At 55.5% G+C, this 15,363-nt stretch overlaps 1 protein-coding gene across 1 annotated transcript; it reads right to left on the reverse strand.

Moving 5' to 3' along the window:
• Window positions 1-5,166: 5,166 nt before the first annotated feature.
• On the reverse strand, window positions 5,167-13,937 carry Asl (argininosuccinate lyase). Its single transcript, XM_004630557.2, has 16 exons — window positions 13,859-13,937; window positions 13,678-13,731; window positions 12,059-12,253; window positions 11,095-11,178; window positions 10,734-10,888; window positions 9,398-9,475; window positions 9,251-9,328; window positions 8,242-8,294; window positions 7,907-7,969; window positions 7,610-7,724; window positions 7,415-7,499; window positions 7,261-7,320; window positions 7,060-7,143; window positions 5,939-6,019; window positions 5,735-5,841; window positions 5,167-5,624 (listed from the first exon to the last, which is right to left on the reverse strand). Exons 2-16 carry the CDS (start codon window positions 13,687-13,689, stop codon window positions 5,462-5,464), a joined length of 1,413 nt encoding a protein of 470 aa, XP_004630614.1. The 5' UTR covers window positions 13,690-13,731; window positions 13,859-13,937; the 3' UTR covers window positions 5,167-5,461.
• Between the last annotated feature and the right edge of the window lie 1,426 nt (window positions 13,938-15,363).

Here is a 15,363-nt window from a genome sequence, read left to right on the forward strand (position 1 = left end):
AATTCCTGTGAAGTCACCCAGTTTGTGGTCACTTGCAGCAGTGATCTCAGGAACCTAACCCACCTAGATGGAAGGAGACTCAGTATAACCAAATCATGCCAGAGGGGCAGAGTATGTTTGCAAAGATGTCCACAACTATGTCCACCACACATGCTCTTCAGGGAGGGTGCCTTGCCCACCCATCACTGGGGACTCTGTGCCTCTGCCCCACAGTCTGGGGAGGTCACAGCACAAGGGGCTCTTGGCCACTCCTGAGTGTGGCCTTTTCCTGCAAGAGGTGCGCCTACTTCCTGTCTCTGAGAAGCCGGGTATCAGGCAGCAGGTGGCGCACACCTGAAATACCACTACTCTGGGAGGCTGAGGCAGGAGGATTTTGAGTTTGAGTCCAGCCTGAGCAATTGAATGACTTAGTGAGACCCCAATTCACTATAAGAAAAGAATAAAAAGGAAGGAAGGAAGGAAGGAGAAAAAACTAACAGGAAGGTGTCAGAAGAGGTTATCTAACTGAAAATGCAGAGCACCCACTAAGAAGTGTGACAAGGCATGGTTGGTAGGGAAATGTGCGCTGTGTGGAAGAGACAAATGCTGACTCTGAAATACGTAGAGACCAGAAAACTTTGGTGTGAAAATCTCACCTCTCTACTTTAAGTGCATTACCGTGCAAGGCACATAGCCACAAGGCCCGCAAGTCCTCCAGCCGCCTCACGCACACTCAGCCCATCTTCCCGGGTCCCACCTGGTCCCTCCAGGACTTGGCAGCCGGGGTGGGAGAAGCCAGGGGAAGGGGTAACTGACCGAGCCCACCAGGCCCGCCGGGGGGTTGTGTGGCAGCAGATGGGATCCGATTAGTGACAGCTGTGGCCGCACAGGCAGGAGGGAGCTGCAGCTGGTCCCCGCGCCAGCCCTTGGCAGTGCTTTCCAATCCCATCCCCCGAGGGGCGTCTGCTCAAGGCATGCATGCCAGGCATCCCTGTTAGCAGCGGCCACAAGTTCCACGGACAGCAAATGCAGATCGACAGGGAGCACCCTGCTTCTGTGACAGCAGCCCCTTCACCCTCCGAGGCGCCTTCACTGGGTTTGGACCCTTCTAGTCCTGCAGGGTGTTCTGTTTTGTTTTGTTTTGTTTTTTCTAGTAAAACTGTTTTATTTATTTATTTTTGGTGGGGGGAGGTGTTGTTTGTTTGTTTCTTGAGAAAGGGTCTCTCTGTGTGCCCAGGCTGGCCTCGTATTCATGGTGATCCTCCTGCCTCAGCCTCCTGAGCACTGGGATCACAGGCCTGCTCCACTGGGCTCTAATAAGAAATTTTGTTTTTACTGGCTTAACAACAAAACCCTTGCATACTTTGTTAGACTGGGAAATTTCAATGTTTTCCATTTATCATTGTGAAACCAAGGAGAATTTTATAACTTTTTCATATGTAGCTGCTACATGTAGGGCAATCTATCTTTCAGAGAAAATTACTCTTTTACAAGAAGGATCCTAGTGTTCCCTTTAAGTCAACTGTCTTGTTTAAATAAACTTCTTGTTTAAAAAGAGAAATAGAAGGGCCAGGGATATAGCTCAGGGGTACAGTGCCTGCCTGGCAAGGCTGAGGTCCTGAGTTCGGTTCCCAGAACCACTGCTTTCTCTGCCATCAGAGACAGCACCCCTCCGATGGGACATCCCCACCTGTCCAGGGGTTCCTGGAATCCCAGCACTTGGTTATTGCACAAACGCAACCCGGTGGCTCCCTCTAGCGGCTGCTCCCTTCGCCACACCTGCTCGTTAAGGTTCACTGGCCCGCAGGCCGGCAGCAATCTCCCTGGCGCTTCCTGCGTTTGCCAGTCCCAGCCTGGGAGGAAGCGCGGTCCCCTTTGCCCAGGCTGTCCATCTCCGAGGCCATATTCTCCGTCAGATTCACCCCCTTTCTCGTCGGGTTTGCTATTTTTTCTTTGTGGCGGGTCTGGGGATTGAGGCCAGGGACCCGGGCTAAGCGCATACTTTTTTTTTTTTCTCTTTCTTTTTCTCTTTTTTCTTTTCTCTCTCTCTCTTGGCCTTGAGTTCACGGAAATCCTCCTACCTCAGCCTCCCAAATGCTGGAATTACAGGCATGCGCCACACCTGGCAGTCCTATCTTTATTTGCAGCTGATTTTTTAGGAATCCCTCCATAGTCCTAAAAATCATCCTTTATCAATTGTAGAAACAATTTGATAATCTTATATAATAGCATATAATTATGTAAATCATACTAATTTATACAAAATTAAATATACTATGTTTGCATACTAATTAACGATGGAAAGTTCTATATATACGAAGTATCTACCTATAAATACATGAATATATAAATATATGAAAGTTGGAGTAAGTTGGCTGGGGTTTTTGGCCTCCTGTGGCACTAGGATTGAATCTGGAGCCTTCACAGTGAACTATATCCCAGCCCTTTGGAAACTCCTTTAGATCTAGAGACAGGGTCTCACTGTCATTCCGTTGTCCAGGCTGAGCTCTAATTTGCAATCCTCCTGCTTCAGCCTCCCAGAGTGCTGGCCTTAGACCAGCTCCCTCACACCCAGCCAGGCAGCTGCTTTGCTAGCACTGGCTCTCCGCTTGCTCAGTTGCAACTGAAGAAAGCGCCATCTGGAGCAAGAGATTGCTCCGCAGGTGTAGACCGCTAGGGGGCAGCCTCTCTGCGGGGCCTGCATGAGTATTCTCCCTGCCAATTGTGACAACTATGGCAAAGACACAGCCAGGAGGCTACATACGTGCCGAGTGTGCTAAACTCCACTGTAAGGCTGTTTGTGGTGGCACACACCTGTAATCCCAGCGCTTGGCAGGAAGCTTGCCAGGAGTTTGAGGCCAGCCTGGGCTACACAGTGAAAGCACATTTCAAAAAAACAAACTGAAAGGTTAGATGGGAGAGGTCTTTTCTTTTGAGAGTAGATCTTACTATTTTGCCCAGGCTGGTTGCCAACTCGGCTCAGTGATCCTCCTGTCTCAGCCTCCTGAGAGCCATAGCTGAGACTACAGGTGTGCGTGGCCAGACTTGTTCTCTGCACATGAGTAAAGGAGACGGAACGCTGGGAGGCTGAGGCAGGAGGGTTGCAAGTTCTAGCCCACCCTAGGCACCTTGGAAACTTAGCAAGACCTCTCAAAATTTAAAATGGGCTAGGAATGCAGCTCGGTGCAAAGGTGCTGGGTTAAGTCCCCAATATCACAAAACCAAAAGTTCATGACCTCAGGATTTGAAGAATTCTTAGTCTAGCCACACTTGTTATTTAGCTTTTCTGAGGCAGGGTCTCACTGAGTAGCCCAGGCTGACCTTGAAGTCATGGGGATCCTCCTGCCTCGGCCTCCTGAGCTCTGGGGTCACAGGCACACACCAACACGCAGGGCTCCTTTGCTTCCTTTCTAAATGGCAACACCTGTGACTGTCGGCTGCTGCTGCGCAGTGTTTTGCGTGCCCACACCTTGCTCTTGGGTTTCGCGGTGTGAACTCTCTTGGTCCTCACCACGACCACGAACAGGCTGGGTCCCCAGCCCCCCTTCCCCCCAGCCTCGTGGGCACTGAGGGACAGGGACCGCAGGCTTCAGGCTTGAGGAGGTGTGGGTGGGACGCAGGCTTGGTTCATGCATGAATGTGCTGAGATTTTAGGGGGCCTTGAGAGGGGGCTCATGTGTTTTTCACGTAGCTACGTGTGAACCTCTGTGGTAGGTGAATCGTGATCCCCAGAAATCTGTGTTAAACCCTATTTGTACGTTTCCATGGAACCCAAGCTACCTTAGAATCTTTCTTTCGTTTCTTTTGAGGACTGGCGATGGAACCCAGCACCATTTCTAACATAATGATTTTTTGATACAGGGTCTTGCCAAGTCGCCGAGTTATCCAGGCTGGGTCCAAACTTCCGATCCTCCCGCCTCATCCTCGCAGGGTGCTCAGATCTGTGCCCTTAGCACGTGGTGTCGTCGCTGCCGCGCGCCCGACTGGACTCAAATCTTTAACCTCAAGGTTGGAATGGAACGGTGCGAGGGGCTGCGGAGACCCGGTTAACGCACGCAGCCAGCCTGCGCCCGCCTGCCGCTAGGGGCGCCCTATGCATCGCAGGGGCCTTTCGTGTGCCAAGAACATCGGCTCGTCCTGAGCAGAGCCCAGACAGAGGTTAAGACCACACGTCGGAAAAAAAATAAAAAAATAAAAAAATAAAAAAAAGACCACACGTCGGTCCGTCCGGGAAGATGGAGCCGGGAGGCACCGGCTCTGTGGAGGTGACAGGAGGGGCCGTCGGCGGGGCCACGCAGAGGCTCAAGGATGCCTCCCTCTGGGCAGGCGGGTGGCACAGTCTAGCGGGCTCGCCCGGGCTTTGAGCCCGCTTGTCTGGATCGTTTCCACTTGGCCTGAAGGGACTCGCTGTGTATAGCCCAGGCTGGCCCAGACCTCGAAGCCATCCTCCTGCCTCAGCCTCCCGAGTGCTGCAACCCTAAGCGCGCACCACTGGCCTGGCTCAGCTGACCTGCGATGTGTGTTTTTGACTTCTTGTTCCCGGTAAGGATAGAACAGGAGCCACTTGGAAATTTCTGTGATCTGCAGCTGTGGTTCACTCCGGAATCTGCAGTCACGTCCCCTTGGCTGGGATTTTGGTTCCTTGGTTTACAAAAAGTTTCTCTTTGTTCTCAGAATCAGGTGTTGGTTATTCTTTCATTTTAGCTTATCTTCTTTGTTAATAAAATGTAAATACCGGGCATTTTCATGTGTGTGAACTAATTGAACCCACAGCCTTTGCCCCGAGCTACATCCGGTCGTTTTAAAATGCATTTTGAGACAGGGTCTTGCCTACTTGCTGCACTGCCCAGGCTGGACCCCGCCTTGCAGTCCTCCTGCCGCAGCCTTCCAGGTGCTGTAACGCCAGGCTGCCCCCCCCCTACACCGGCAGATGGCAGACATCTCTTCCATGACTTTGGTGTGATTCTGTAGGCGAGGTGTTCTGCCCAGTGTCCCTGACACACTTGTCACCTGCCTCACCTGGCTGTCACCTGTGTCTGTGGTGCGGGGACACCCACAGGACACTGCATTTCCACGGTGAGCAATGGGGGACTGATCCGTTCATCTTCCCCCAGCTGGAAGGAGGCAGTATCTTCACTGTGCGTGTGTGTGTGTGTGTGTGTGCGCGTGTGCACGCGTGCGTGTGCCTGTGCCCACACATGCACATGTACACGTGGTACTGGGGAGCCACCCCACAGGCGCTATGCCACTGAGCTACATCCCCAGCCCTTTTCATTTTTTATTTTGAGACAGGGCCTTGCTAAATTACTCAATTGTCCAGCCTGGGCTTGAACTTGGGGATCTTCCTGCCTCAGCCTCCCTCGGTGCTGGGCACCCGGCACTCCTGCACCAGGGCTGGGCCCAGCGACCTCTCCGAGGGTGCCAGAGGAAAGGAGCATGGAGAACTGGAGAAAGGGGAGCCTGACCTGGGCCCTCGGCGCCATCACTGGGCTGCGGGGCTCGGTGGCTGCTGGGCGAGCAGCAGGGCCCGCACCTGGCCAATCTGCCAGTCAACGCTGGCGCGCGCCGTGCCACCCAAAGCACTGTACTGCTCCACGCTGTGGCCGTAGTCCCACACGCGGCTCACGTCGCTAGAGAACAGGGGACTGTGGGGACAGCAGCGGTGGGTGAGGGGGCTGGTGGGGAAGATTAGGGAGGGGAGGGGAGGGATAAGGGAAGGGAGGGGAAGGGAGGAGAGGAAGGGGAGGGGACGCACCTGATGCCCTGCAGCTCCGACAGGGACAGCTCACTGAGCGCCACACCCCGACTCTCAGCCAGAACCACGGCTCTCCCAGATGCCTCATGCGCCTGGCGGAATGGCATCTGGCGGCAGAGGGCAGTGTGGGCTCTGGGACCTGACCTTTTGCACCCCACGCCCACCAGGGTCCCTGGTCCTCAAGCTCTACCCCACCGCGCTTACCCCTTTGCGGACCAAGTAGTAGGCGAGGTCGGTAGCCAGCATATCAGGGCTCAGCGCCCGCGCCATGTTCTCACGGTGGATCTGGGGACCGGGGAGAGTGAGTCCTGAGACCCCAGGGCCTGCGACACAGGGCCCTGGGCCCGCCCTGCCAGGAAGTCACCACCGGGAACAGCCTGTCTTTCCGGGCTGTATGCTCCAGCAGCCTGGTGACTCTCGCCTGTCATCCCAGCACTTGGGAGGCCGAGGAAGAAAGGTCACCTCGAGTCCCGGGCCGGCCTGGGTTACAAGGTGAGCTCAAGGCCAGCCTGCACTGCATAGAGCTATCTCAGAAAGACAAACACTGGGCTCTACCCCACCGTGTCTGACTCAGTTGGTCTGGATGGAGGCCTAGGTCCTTGCGTTTCTCAGATTCTCAGGGGCTGGGGGGCTGACACAGCTTACTGGGACACACCTTGACACCTCACTCAAATTGTTTAGAGGCGCAATGGAGACGCTGGAATGTGCCCCAGTGTTACTGGTGGGAATGAATGAATGAATGATTATCGCTGAAGCTAGGCCAGGTGTGGTAGTGCATGCTTATATTCCTGCACTTGGGGAGACTGAGGCAGGAAGATCAAGTTTGAGCCCAGCCTGGGCAACCTGGTGACTTAGGTAAGACTTCGTATCAAAATAAAAAATAAGGGGCCGGGGAGATGGCTCAGTAGAGTAAGAGCTTCCCTGGCAAGCGCAAAGGCCTGAGTTCAATCCCCGGTTCCACCTAAATAAATAAATAAAAAGAAAAAGGCAGGTGAGTCAGCTCAGTATAAAGGCCCTGAGTGCAATTTTCAGGAGAGAGAGAAGGGGAGAGAAAGGGAGGAAAGAGGAGGGAAAAGGAAAAGAGGGGAGAAGAGAAAAAGGGAAAAGAGGGGAGAAGAAGGCAGAAGAAAGAACAAATTAAAGAACTGGAAGGAGTGAAGAAAAGGATGTGCTCTGGCCGGTGGACAGCACCTACTCCACTCCCAGCTCCTCAGGAGCAAGACCAGGCCCCTCAGCCCCTGCGACCTCCTCTCTAGAGGCTCCGTCATGACCCATGCAGACTTAGTGGCAGTGACACAGCCTTGGACAGGGAGGGGTGGCCTTGCCTGCAGGGTGGAGATGACGCCTGCTGCCACTTGCAGGACGGCGCTCATGGTGTCCGACACTTCAAACACAGCTTCCTTGTCCTCCTGGGGTGCATGCAGGGGTGAGGCCCAGTGACCCTGCCCCTGGCTAGGGGCACGGGGATGCACGGGACGGGAAGGTCAAGGCCACTCTGGGGGTGCCCGCCACCCCTGCCCTTGCACCTGCAGGTCCTTGTTGTAGGTGCTCGGAAGTCCCTTGAGGGTCATCAGGAGCCCAGCGCACTGTGGGAAGAGGTGGCTCAGGCGACTGCGTGTCTAGGTCGACAGCATGGTCAGGCCGAGGCCCACACACCCAGCCACCAGTCCCGCTGCTTACCCGCCCAAACACGCGGCCTGCCTTGCTGCGGATCAGCTCCAGGCTGTCCGGGTTCTTCTTCTGGGGCATCAGGCTGCTTCCAGTACTGGGGATACAAGGCTGAGTCTGAGGCACGGGCTGTGTTGGGACAGGCTGCGGACACAGAGAGCCACAGCAGCGGAGACCAAGAGGGGGACAGAGGTGGGCAGGCTCTACCTGTAGGCATCTGAGAGCTGCACAAAGCTGAACTCCTTGGTGCCGTAGAGGATGAGGTCCTCGGCCATCCTGCTGAGGTGTGTCCCACACAAGGATGCCCAGAACAGGAACTCCACTGAGCAGGGGGCAGGGGACAGCAGGCACTCGCGCGGCCCGAGGCTTCCCTGTCCCTGCCCAGCCTACAGAAGCTCAGGGAGTGGGGGTGGGAGTTGCCACAGAGAAGCCGGGGCTGGGGACAGAGGTGTCGTGGTACAGGGACATGTCCTGGAAAGAAGTGGGCTGGCACCCGCAACTCACCCACAAAATCCCGCTCACTGGTGGCATCCATGCTGTTGAGTGTGATGGCCCCGAAGTTCAGTTCTGGGAATGGAGGGGACATGGGGCTGGCTGGAGGGTAGAAAGGGGGCTCCACTGCCCCAAAACGGCCCTGGCTGCCTCAGCCATCTCCCAGGAAGGATGATGGGGGTGGGCAAAGGGTTGCAGCAGAGTCACAGGACCGGGCAAGACCCCCAAGCTCCCCCATGCCAGGCTCCATGCTACAAGCAACCCCAGATAAGGACAGGGCCGGCTTTGTCACCCCTGTGGGACAGAACAGATGGAGTGACAGCAGGGAGGAGGGCAGTGCATGTCACCTGCTCGGAGCAGCTCCCGGTCCACACCCAGAGGGTTGCCCGCAATGGCCCCACTGAAGGAGCAGGGATGAGAAGAGACAGAAGTTAGACGGGCCAGGCCTCCTGGCAGGCACGAGCATGCGCTCACACGCACACACATACGCACATATGCACATACGCATGCACACACACACACATGCACATAAAGCACATGCAGAACCAAGCCTTGGTGGCCACAGTGCACCCTGGGGTGTGGCCTTTCCCTGGCCTGGCACCTGGGACATCAGAACACATGGCCCTGTGCAGGGGAACAGCAGTTTGTAGGCAGCTGGCTCTGAGAGAGCCCTGGCCCTGCTAGGACACGTTACCAGCTTTAGCTGTCCCCATCTGAGACATGGGTCCGTGCGGCTGTAAGCCCTTCTCTTGGCTTAGCTGGGGCAGTTGAAATATACAGTGACTATTTATATGAAAAAAGATGACTATAATAAAAGGTACAGTGCCACGAGTTCCCCTCAAGAGCTGCACCCTTGCTTTAACCATTCATTCCATCATGCCTGCCACTTACTGAAGTTCTACACGTCTTCTCTCATGAATGTCTTTAGCAGGTGTGATAAAAAATAGTCAATGCTGGGGCCGGGGAGATGGCTCAGTGGAATAAGAGCTTCCCTGGCAAGCACAAGGGCCTGAGTTCAATCCCCGGTTCCGCAAAGAAAAATAGTCAGTGCTGCTGCTGAGGCCATCCAACAGAGAAATGGGCTCATAAAAACACAACGCTGTGACCTCGTCCACCTTATTCACTGGACCTGGCGCTGTGTGACTGAAGCGCGGTCACAGCACGGGGGACGATTTGGGAGGGACTCATGTTGACATTCTACTGCAAGATACTTTTTGCACCTTACACATTCACCGTGTATCATGATTTTGCCACCTATTACCCTGTTGCCTGTTTCTTCTGTCCCCAGCTTCTCGTGCCACTCCCAAAGGACCACACCCCACATCCCAAGCCCTGGGGCTCTTTGGCCTCACTCACCTCCCCAGGGGCAGGACGTTGATCCGCTTCTGTATCTCCAGCAGCCTCTCAGAGTCCCGGGTCAGTGCCACGGCGTGGCTGTGGGAAGCCAGGGCTGCAGGCTCAGGGCAGCTGGTCTCCCTAACCTCCCACATGTCCCCAGCTCACCTCAGGATCCAGTGACTCCAGCGGATGGGCTGGGCCCTCTGCAGGTGCGTGTACCCCGGAAAGAGGACATCGCGTTCCCTGCAAGGACAAGAGGACCGGGGGTCTGAAGGCTGGGGCCAGGCATGGCCTGCCTGGGACATGAGGACCTGGGGCCTCCAGGGAGAGCTGGGTGGCTCACAAGCCCGTCCACACAAGGGACCAAGCAGTCCCCTGGAGATACCTAAGTCTGTTATGGCTTGGATGTGTGTCCCCCGGTTTCCTGTGTGTGGGAGGTGACCGGATTATGGGTGCTGTACTCATCAGTGGATTCATACATGTGCAGAGCTGAGCGTGCTGTTAGGAGGCTGGAGGTGATCTCTTGTGTGTGTCCTGGCAAGGGACATTCTTGTCCTCAGCCCCTCCCCTCCCTTCTCTAATTCCAGGCCACCATGAACCCTCTGAAACTGTGAGCTAACTAAAGTCTCCCTCCTTTAACTTTCAGGGGGCATCAAAGCAACAGCAAAGTGACTAGTATGAGACCTTAACGGGAAGCCAGGCGTGGTGGCACACACTGCAACCCCAGCATTTGGGAGGCTGAGGCAGGAGGATCACGAGTTAAAAGCCCACCCTGGACCACCCAGCAAGAGACTATCTCAAAACCCTGGGGAAAAAGTTGGGAAGGCTGGGGGTGTAGTTCAATGTGAAGGCCCCAGTTCAATCCTAGTACCCATGAATGAATGAATGAATGAATGAAGAATGAATGACAGGGCAATGGCAAAGGAGCTGCTGGCTGGTCATTATTTTTTAAATATATAAAACATTCAGGGGGCCCGCCCATTAGCTCAGTTCTTTTTAAGTGCCTGCTTAAGAAAGCAGTGAGGCTCAAGTCGCACTGGTTCGAACCCAGATATTCCTGCCAAACCAGAAATGCCCTGAAGGCATGTTCAGGCCTCCCCCCCAAAAAGAAAATAAATAAATAAATAAATAAAACATTCAATTTACCCATTTAAAGTGTATGCTTTGGTTTGCAGCTATAATTTAGTCAATTGAAGAACGCTTTCATCACCCCAGGGTGACTGTCCTTATGTCTTTGTGTGTCCCAGCATAAGGAGTCACAGGCCCAGGAAAGAGCAGGGTGAGCCCTGTCCTGAATGCCACGCAGGGACTCAGCAGCTCCTGGCCAGGAACTGAAGACACTGGGGTGTGGCAGCACAGGCTTGGGGATGCCAGGTGAGGGGGGCCAGTGGCTCTGCCCTGGTGGCTTCAGAGGGTGGGGTTTCCTGGCTGTCTACCCTGGCCACCTCAGGCCACCTGCAGAGGGGATGGGTGAGCCTACCACCCTCGTGTCCTCTCTTACGCCTCTGCCCGGTCCACCATGGTCCGGATGAGCTCGTGCAGCAGCCCCAAGAGTGAGGTACAGGTCTGCCGCATCCACAGCCGGAGGTCCGTCACTACCTGGTCATTGCGGCTGCGCCCCGTGTGCAGCTTCCCCGCCACATCTCCGATGAGCTCCTGGGGTGACAGAGCACGGGGTCAGGGCTGCAGGCCACCACGAGAGGGGCCACCAGGCCCTGGTGCTGCAGCAGCCTCTCCCCAACCCTGCAGGGTACCCCCACTTCCACGAGATTCCAAGGCCAAAGGGAAGAGAATGACAGCGAGTGACCCGGACAGGAGGGGAGGGAGGCCAGGCAGGCAGAGGAGACACGGGCCCCTCACACCTTCAGGCGCCGCTCGTTGGCCGTGTGGATGTCCTCATCATTGCGGTGCAGCTTGAAGGTGCCCTGGGCCCACTCTTCAGCCACCTGTTCAGGAACAGCGAGGGGTCATGTGGAGGCATCAGCAGCTGAGTGGCTTCCTGTGCCAGGTGGCTGACTGTCCTTGTGGGGAAACTGAGTCCTGGAGTGCCCCAATCCCCTAGGAGCATCTCAGGCCAAGCCCATCTTCTCCATCAAGGAGCTTATGGGAGTCTTTAAAAGATGAAGAGAGTGGTGGGCTCGGTGGAGAATGTGCGTGCGTAATCCCAGCACAAGGGAGGCTGAGGCCTCAGGATCTCAAGTACAAGTCCTACCAAGGCAATTTTTTTTTTTTTTTTTAATTTTAGGGAAGAGTCTACAGGGCGTTCAGGGTCTCACTAGTAGATCAGACTCATAATGATCTACCTGTTTACAGCCTCCCAAGAACTGGGATTATAGGGATGCACCACCATGCCCAGTCTCAACTGCATTCTCAGCATGCCCCGGGGATGGGGCCAGTCAGCATAGCAGGCCTGAGATCGAACCCCGGTCCCTGCACCTGCTTGCAGGCACTTTAATCTGCTGAGCTATTTGGCCGGCCCCCACCAAGGCAATTTAAAGAGAGACTCTCTAAATGAAAAATAAGAAAAAACCTAGATGTCTTTCAATGATAGAATATTCCTGGGTTTGATCCCCAACACAATTTAAGAAAAAAGTGAGCAAGTGGGAAAGAGAAAAAAGAAAGAGAAAGAAAGAAAGAAAGAAAGAAAGAAAGAAAGAAAGAAAGAAAGAAAGAAAGAAAGAAAAATGGGGCTGTGGAGATGGGGGAGATGGCTCAGTAGAGTAAGTGCTTCCCTGGCAAGCGGAAGGGCCTGAGTTCAATCCCCGGTTCCTCCATTAAAAAAAGATAAAAGAAAAAGAAAGAAAAGAGAAAGTGAGAGAGTAGTACCTGATCCAGGCCACGCAGGATCTGGTCCCTCTCAGCCCTGGTGAGGAGCCCCGCCTTCTCCAGGCCCCGGCTGTAGGCCTTGCTCCCCAGCACATCCACCTCCCACAGGTGCCGGTCGTAGGCGATGGATGCATTGAATCTCTCCATGATGGGGTCCACTGCTCCCACAAACCGGCCACCCCACAGCTTCCCACTCTGGGCAGGAGAGCAGGGGCAACGAATTAATCCCTTCCCTCTCCCGCGAGCACCTGCACCAGGCTGTGCCTCCTCTGAGCCTGGCACCCTGAGGCAGGAGGATCACAGACTTGAGCAAGATACTATCTCAAAACAAAAAAATTAAAAAGGGCTGGGGATGTAGCTCAGTGTGAAGGCCCTGGGTTCAGTCCCCAGTAGCAGGAAAATAAAGTGCTACGTGGAGTCCCGAGCCAGAGGGGCCTGGCCAGGAAAGCAGAGCCTGGAGCCTGAAAGGGCCTCTGCGCAGCTTCTGGGCCTGCAGCTCCTCGTTAGTAATAACAACAAACAAGCAGGCCTCCGCCCAACCAATTAGCACCAACCCACGGGCTGAGAGGATCGGTCGGCCGGGCAAGCTCAGGTCAAGCAGAGTACGCAGCCTGGACTACAGGGGACCCTGGGCTTTGGGAGCAGGCCCCACTCCGGGGGCTGCCTTGTGAAATGGTGCCAGGAGGAGGTCAGAGGCGGTGCCACCTGTGGGGGAGGACAGGAAGCCCAGGACTGCCTGGCCCAGGCTGAGCTCCCAGGGTGAGTGTGCGGGGATTTAGGACTAGAGGACTGGCAGCGCTGTCACTCTTGGCCACCCTTTCTGCAGCACCTGCAGCACGGACCTGGGCTGGGTCCATGCTCCCCGTGAGGTGGGCATGAGGAGTTCAGGACAAAAACTGGACCTGGGAGGCTCCAGTCTGGGCCCCTGCTCCGGGGTCCCTGGCCGCCTCCTCACAACCTCTGTCCCCACCCAGACCTTCATTTCGTCACAGAGACTGAGGACAGAGGGGCTGGGGCCCAGGCTTCTGCTTCCCAGGTACAGGTTCCCTTCTTTAGCATCAGCCAAACAATGATTCCCCCTTTCTCTTTTCTTCTATGTTGTTCTATTTTTCGCAGCACTGGGAAGTGAAGCCAGGGTCTCTCTCCACGCTACCTCCCCAGCCTTTTTTATCTTTTGAGACAGGTTCTCACTAAGTGTCTAAAGTGCCCAGGCTGGGCTCCAATTTGTAATCCTCCTGCCAACTTGTAATCCCAGCTGCTGGGATGAGAGGGTTATGCCCTGCCTGGAATCAAACAGCCGCTTCTATTTTACAGCAGGCAGGAAATGGACAGCGGTCATCGTCCCTCCCTGCCAGGGACCAGTGGCAGCCTCAGGCAGGCACCAAGAGGCCCAAGCACCTTGAGGGCCTCCCTCCGGCTCTTCCCACCCCGCCCTGCCCGGCCCTGGAGCTGCACACAGTCAGAGCCTGCCAACCTCCGGGCAAGAGGTAGGGGTGTGTGTGTGTGTGTGTGTGTGTGTGTGTGTCACGCGGCCACCTGGGGGCGCCGGGTCCAATCACTCGCGCGGGTCACAGCTGGGCCGACCCCCAACCCTGCTCGCAGGCTGGGGCCACACTCACCTCCGAGGCCATCCTGGGCGGTTCCTGGTCGTCCGGGAGCCTCGGTCTCCGGGTCTGGAAGACAAGAGCGGACTGATGATTTCGGCTCATCGCAGCCCGTAGGGAGCGGGCTTGTGCAGTGCCCGGCGCGCACCACCGTCCCCGCGTCCCCGGCTCCTATCGGCCCAGCCGCCGCACTCACCCTGCTGTCCACGCAGCCTGTGTTCACGCAGTCCGCGGGCTGGAGTTTTCTGGCAAAGAAGGCGGCAGCTGGCCCTCTCCCGCCCTGAACCCGCCTCCCCGGGGAGGCCTCGCCAATCCAAGGTGGCCCAGCCGGTGGGTGTTGCCTCCGTCGTCCAACCCGCGCTGTGGGCGGGGCTTTAGGCGGGCAGACCCAGCCCCGGGCGTGTCGCCGCGGGTGTCGCTGGGTGTCGAGGCTGGGGACCGGGTTCAGGGGTCAAATCTGTGACCGCAGGCTTGGGCAAGACGGGTGGGACAGATCTAGAAGGTGAAATGGCTTGTCGCTCGCTCATTCATTCAACAAACACATCCCAAGCCTCTCCTGGGCGCTTAATACACGTGGAGGAAAAAGAATTCAGCAAAGCCCTTGTGTGAGTTTGGCGTCCCTGCTGCGGAGGCCAAGAGTCAGTGACCCGGGAAGTCTGCAAGCCTGAGGTCACAGTCCAGAGTATCTGGCTGGGCGGAGGGTCAACACTTCAGCACATGGGTTGAGGGGAAGGGCAGGGGACAGGGAAGGCGTCTGATGACTGAGCTGTTGCCCTAGTAAGAGAACACCACCAGGAACGCGCCAGGCACCAAGCTCTGTACTGAAGCCCTTGCACCCTTCCTCTGGTTCCCCTTCACGACAGTTCTGCTCACCCATGAAGAAGCAGAGCTTCGGAAGGTTGTGAGTGAGCCGGGCGTGGTGGTGCACACCTGGAGTTCAGCGCTTGGAGGCTGAGGCAGGAGGATCGCTGTGAGTTCCAGGCCAGCCTGGGCTACACCGTGAGACCCTGAGTCTTAGTTACTTTTCTCGGTGCTGAGACAAAATACCCAACACCCAAAGGGTAAGAGAGGAAAGCTTTATTTAGCTCATGGTTTGTAGAGGTTCATTCTATAATTGGCTGGCTCCAAGGCAGAGTGGCACTGCAGACAGTTCATGGCGGGCAGAGGGCAGCAAAGCAACAAGGGACAACCACTTTCTATTCTTATATTTTATCCAAGCTCCTCAGGGCAGACAGCACTCACACCCTTCCTCCTAGCACGATTGATCCCGGCATTACACCATGAATCAATCCTACCATCACCTACTCTAGATCCAGCCCGTCAAAGCCCCACCTGTGACATATGAGGCTGTGTGGGGACTGCTGGACACACAACATAACACTCTGTCTCAAAAACCAAAATATCCTGTGGTATAGCTTAACACTTCCTGGGTTCAAGTGCTCAATTCCCAGAATTGCAAAAGTAAATCAGTCCATCTCGTTTTTGGGTTGTGTGTGTGTGTGTGTGTGTGTGTGTGTGTGTGTGTGTGTTTGAGGGGGGGACCCATACAGTAGAGACAGGATCTCTGCAAGCAAAAGGATGGACTTGGGGGGGGGATTACAAAAGCATCTCACACACCCAGGGGAAGGAAGGATCAGACTGAGAAAGACTTGAAGGTTTTGTTTTGTTTTCTCTGGTTTGGTTTAGTTCTTCCAGGTTGGC

Source organism: Octodon degus, unplaced genomic scaffold (genome assembly GCF_000260255.1).
Source record: "Octodon degus isolate 3935 unplaced genomic scaffold, OctDeg1.0 scaffold00035, whole genome shotgun sequence".
NCBI lineage: Eukaryota > Metazoa > Chordata > Mammalia > Rodentia > Octodontidae > Octodon > Octodon degus.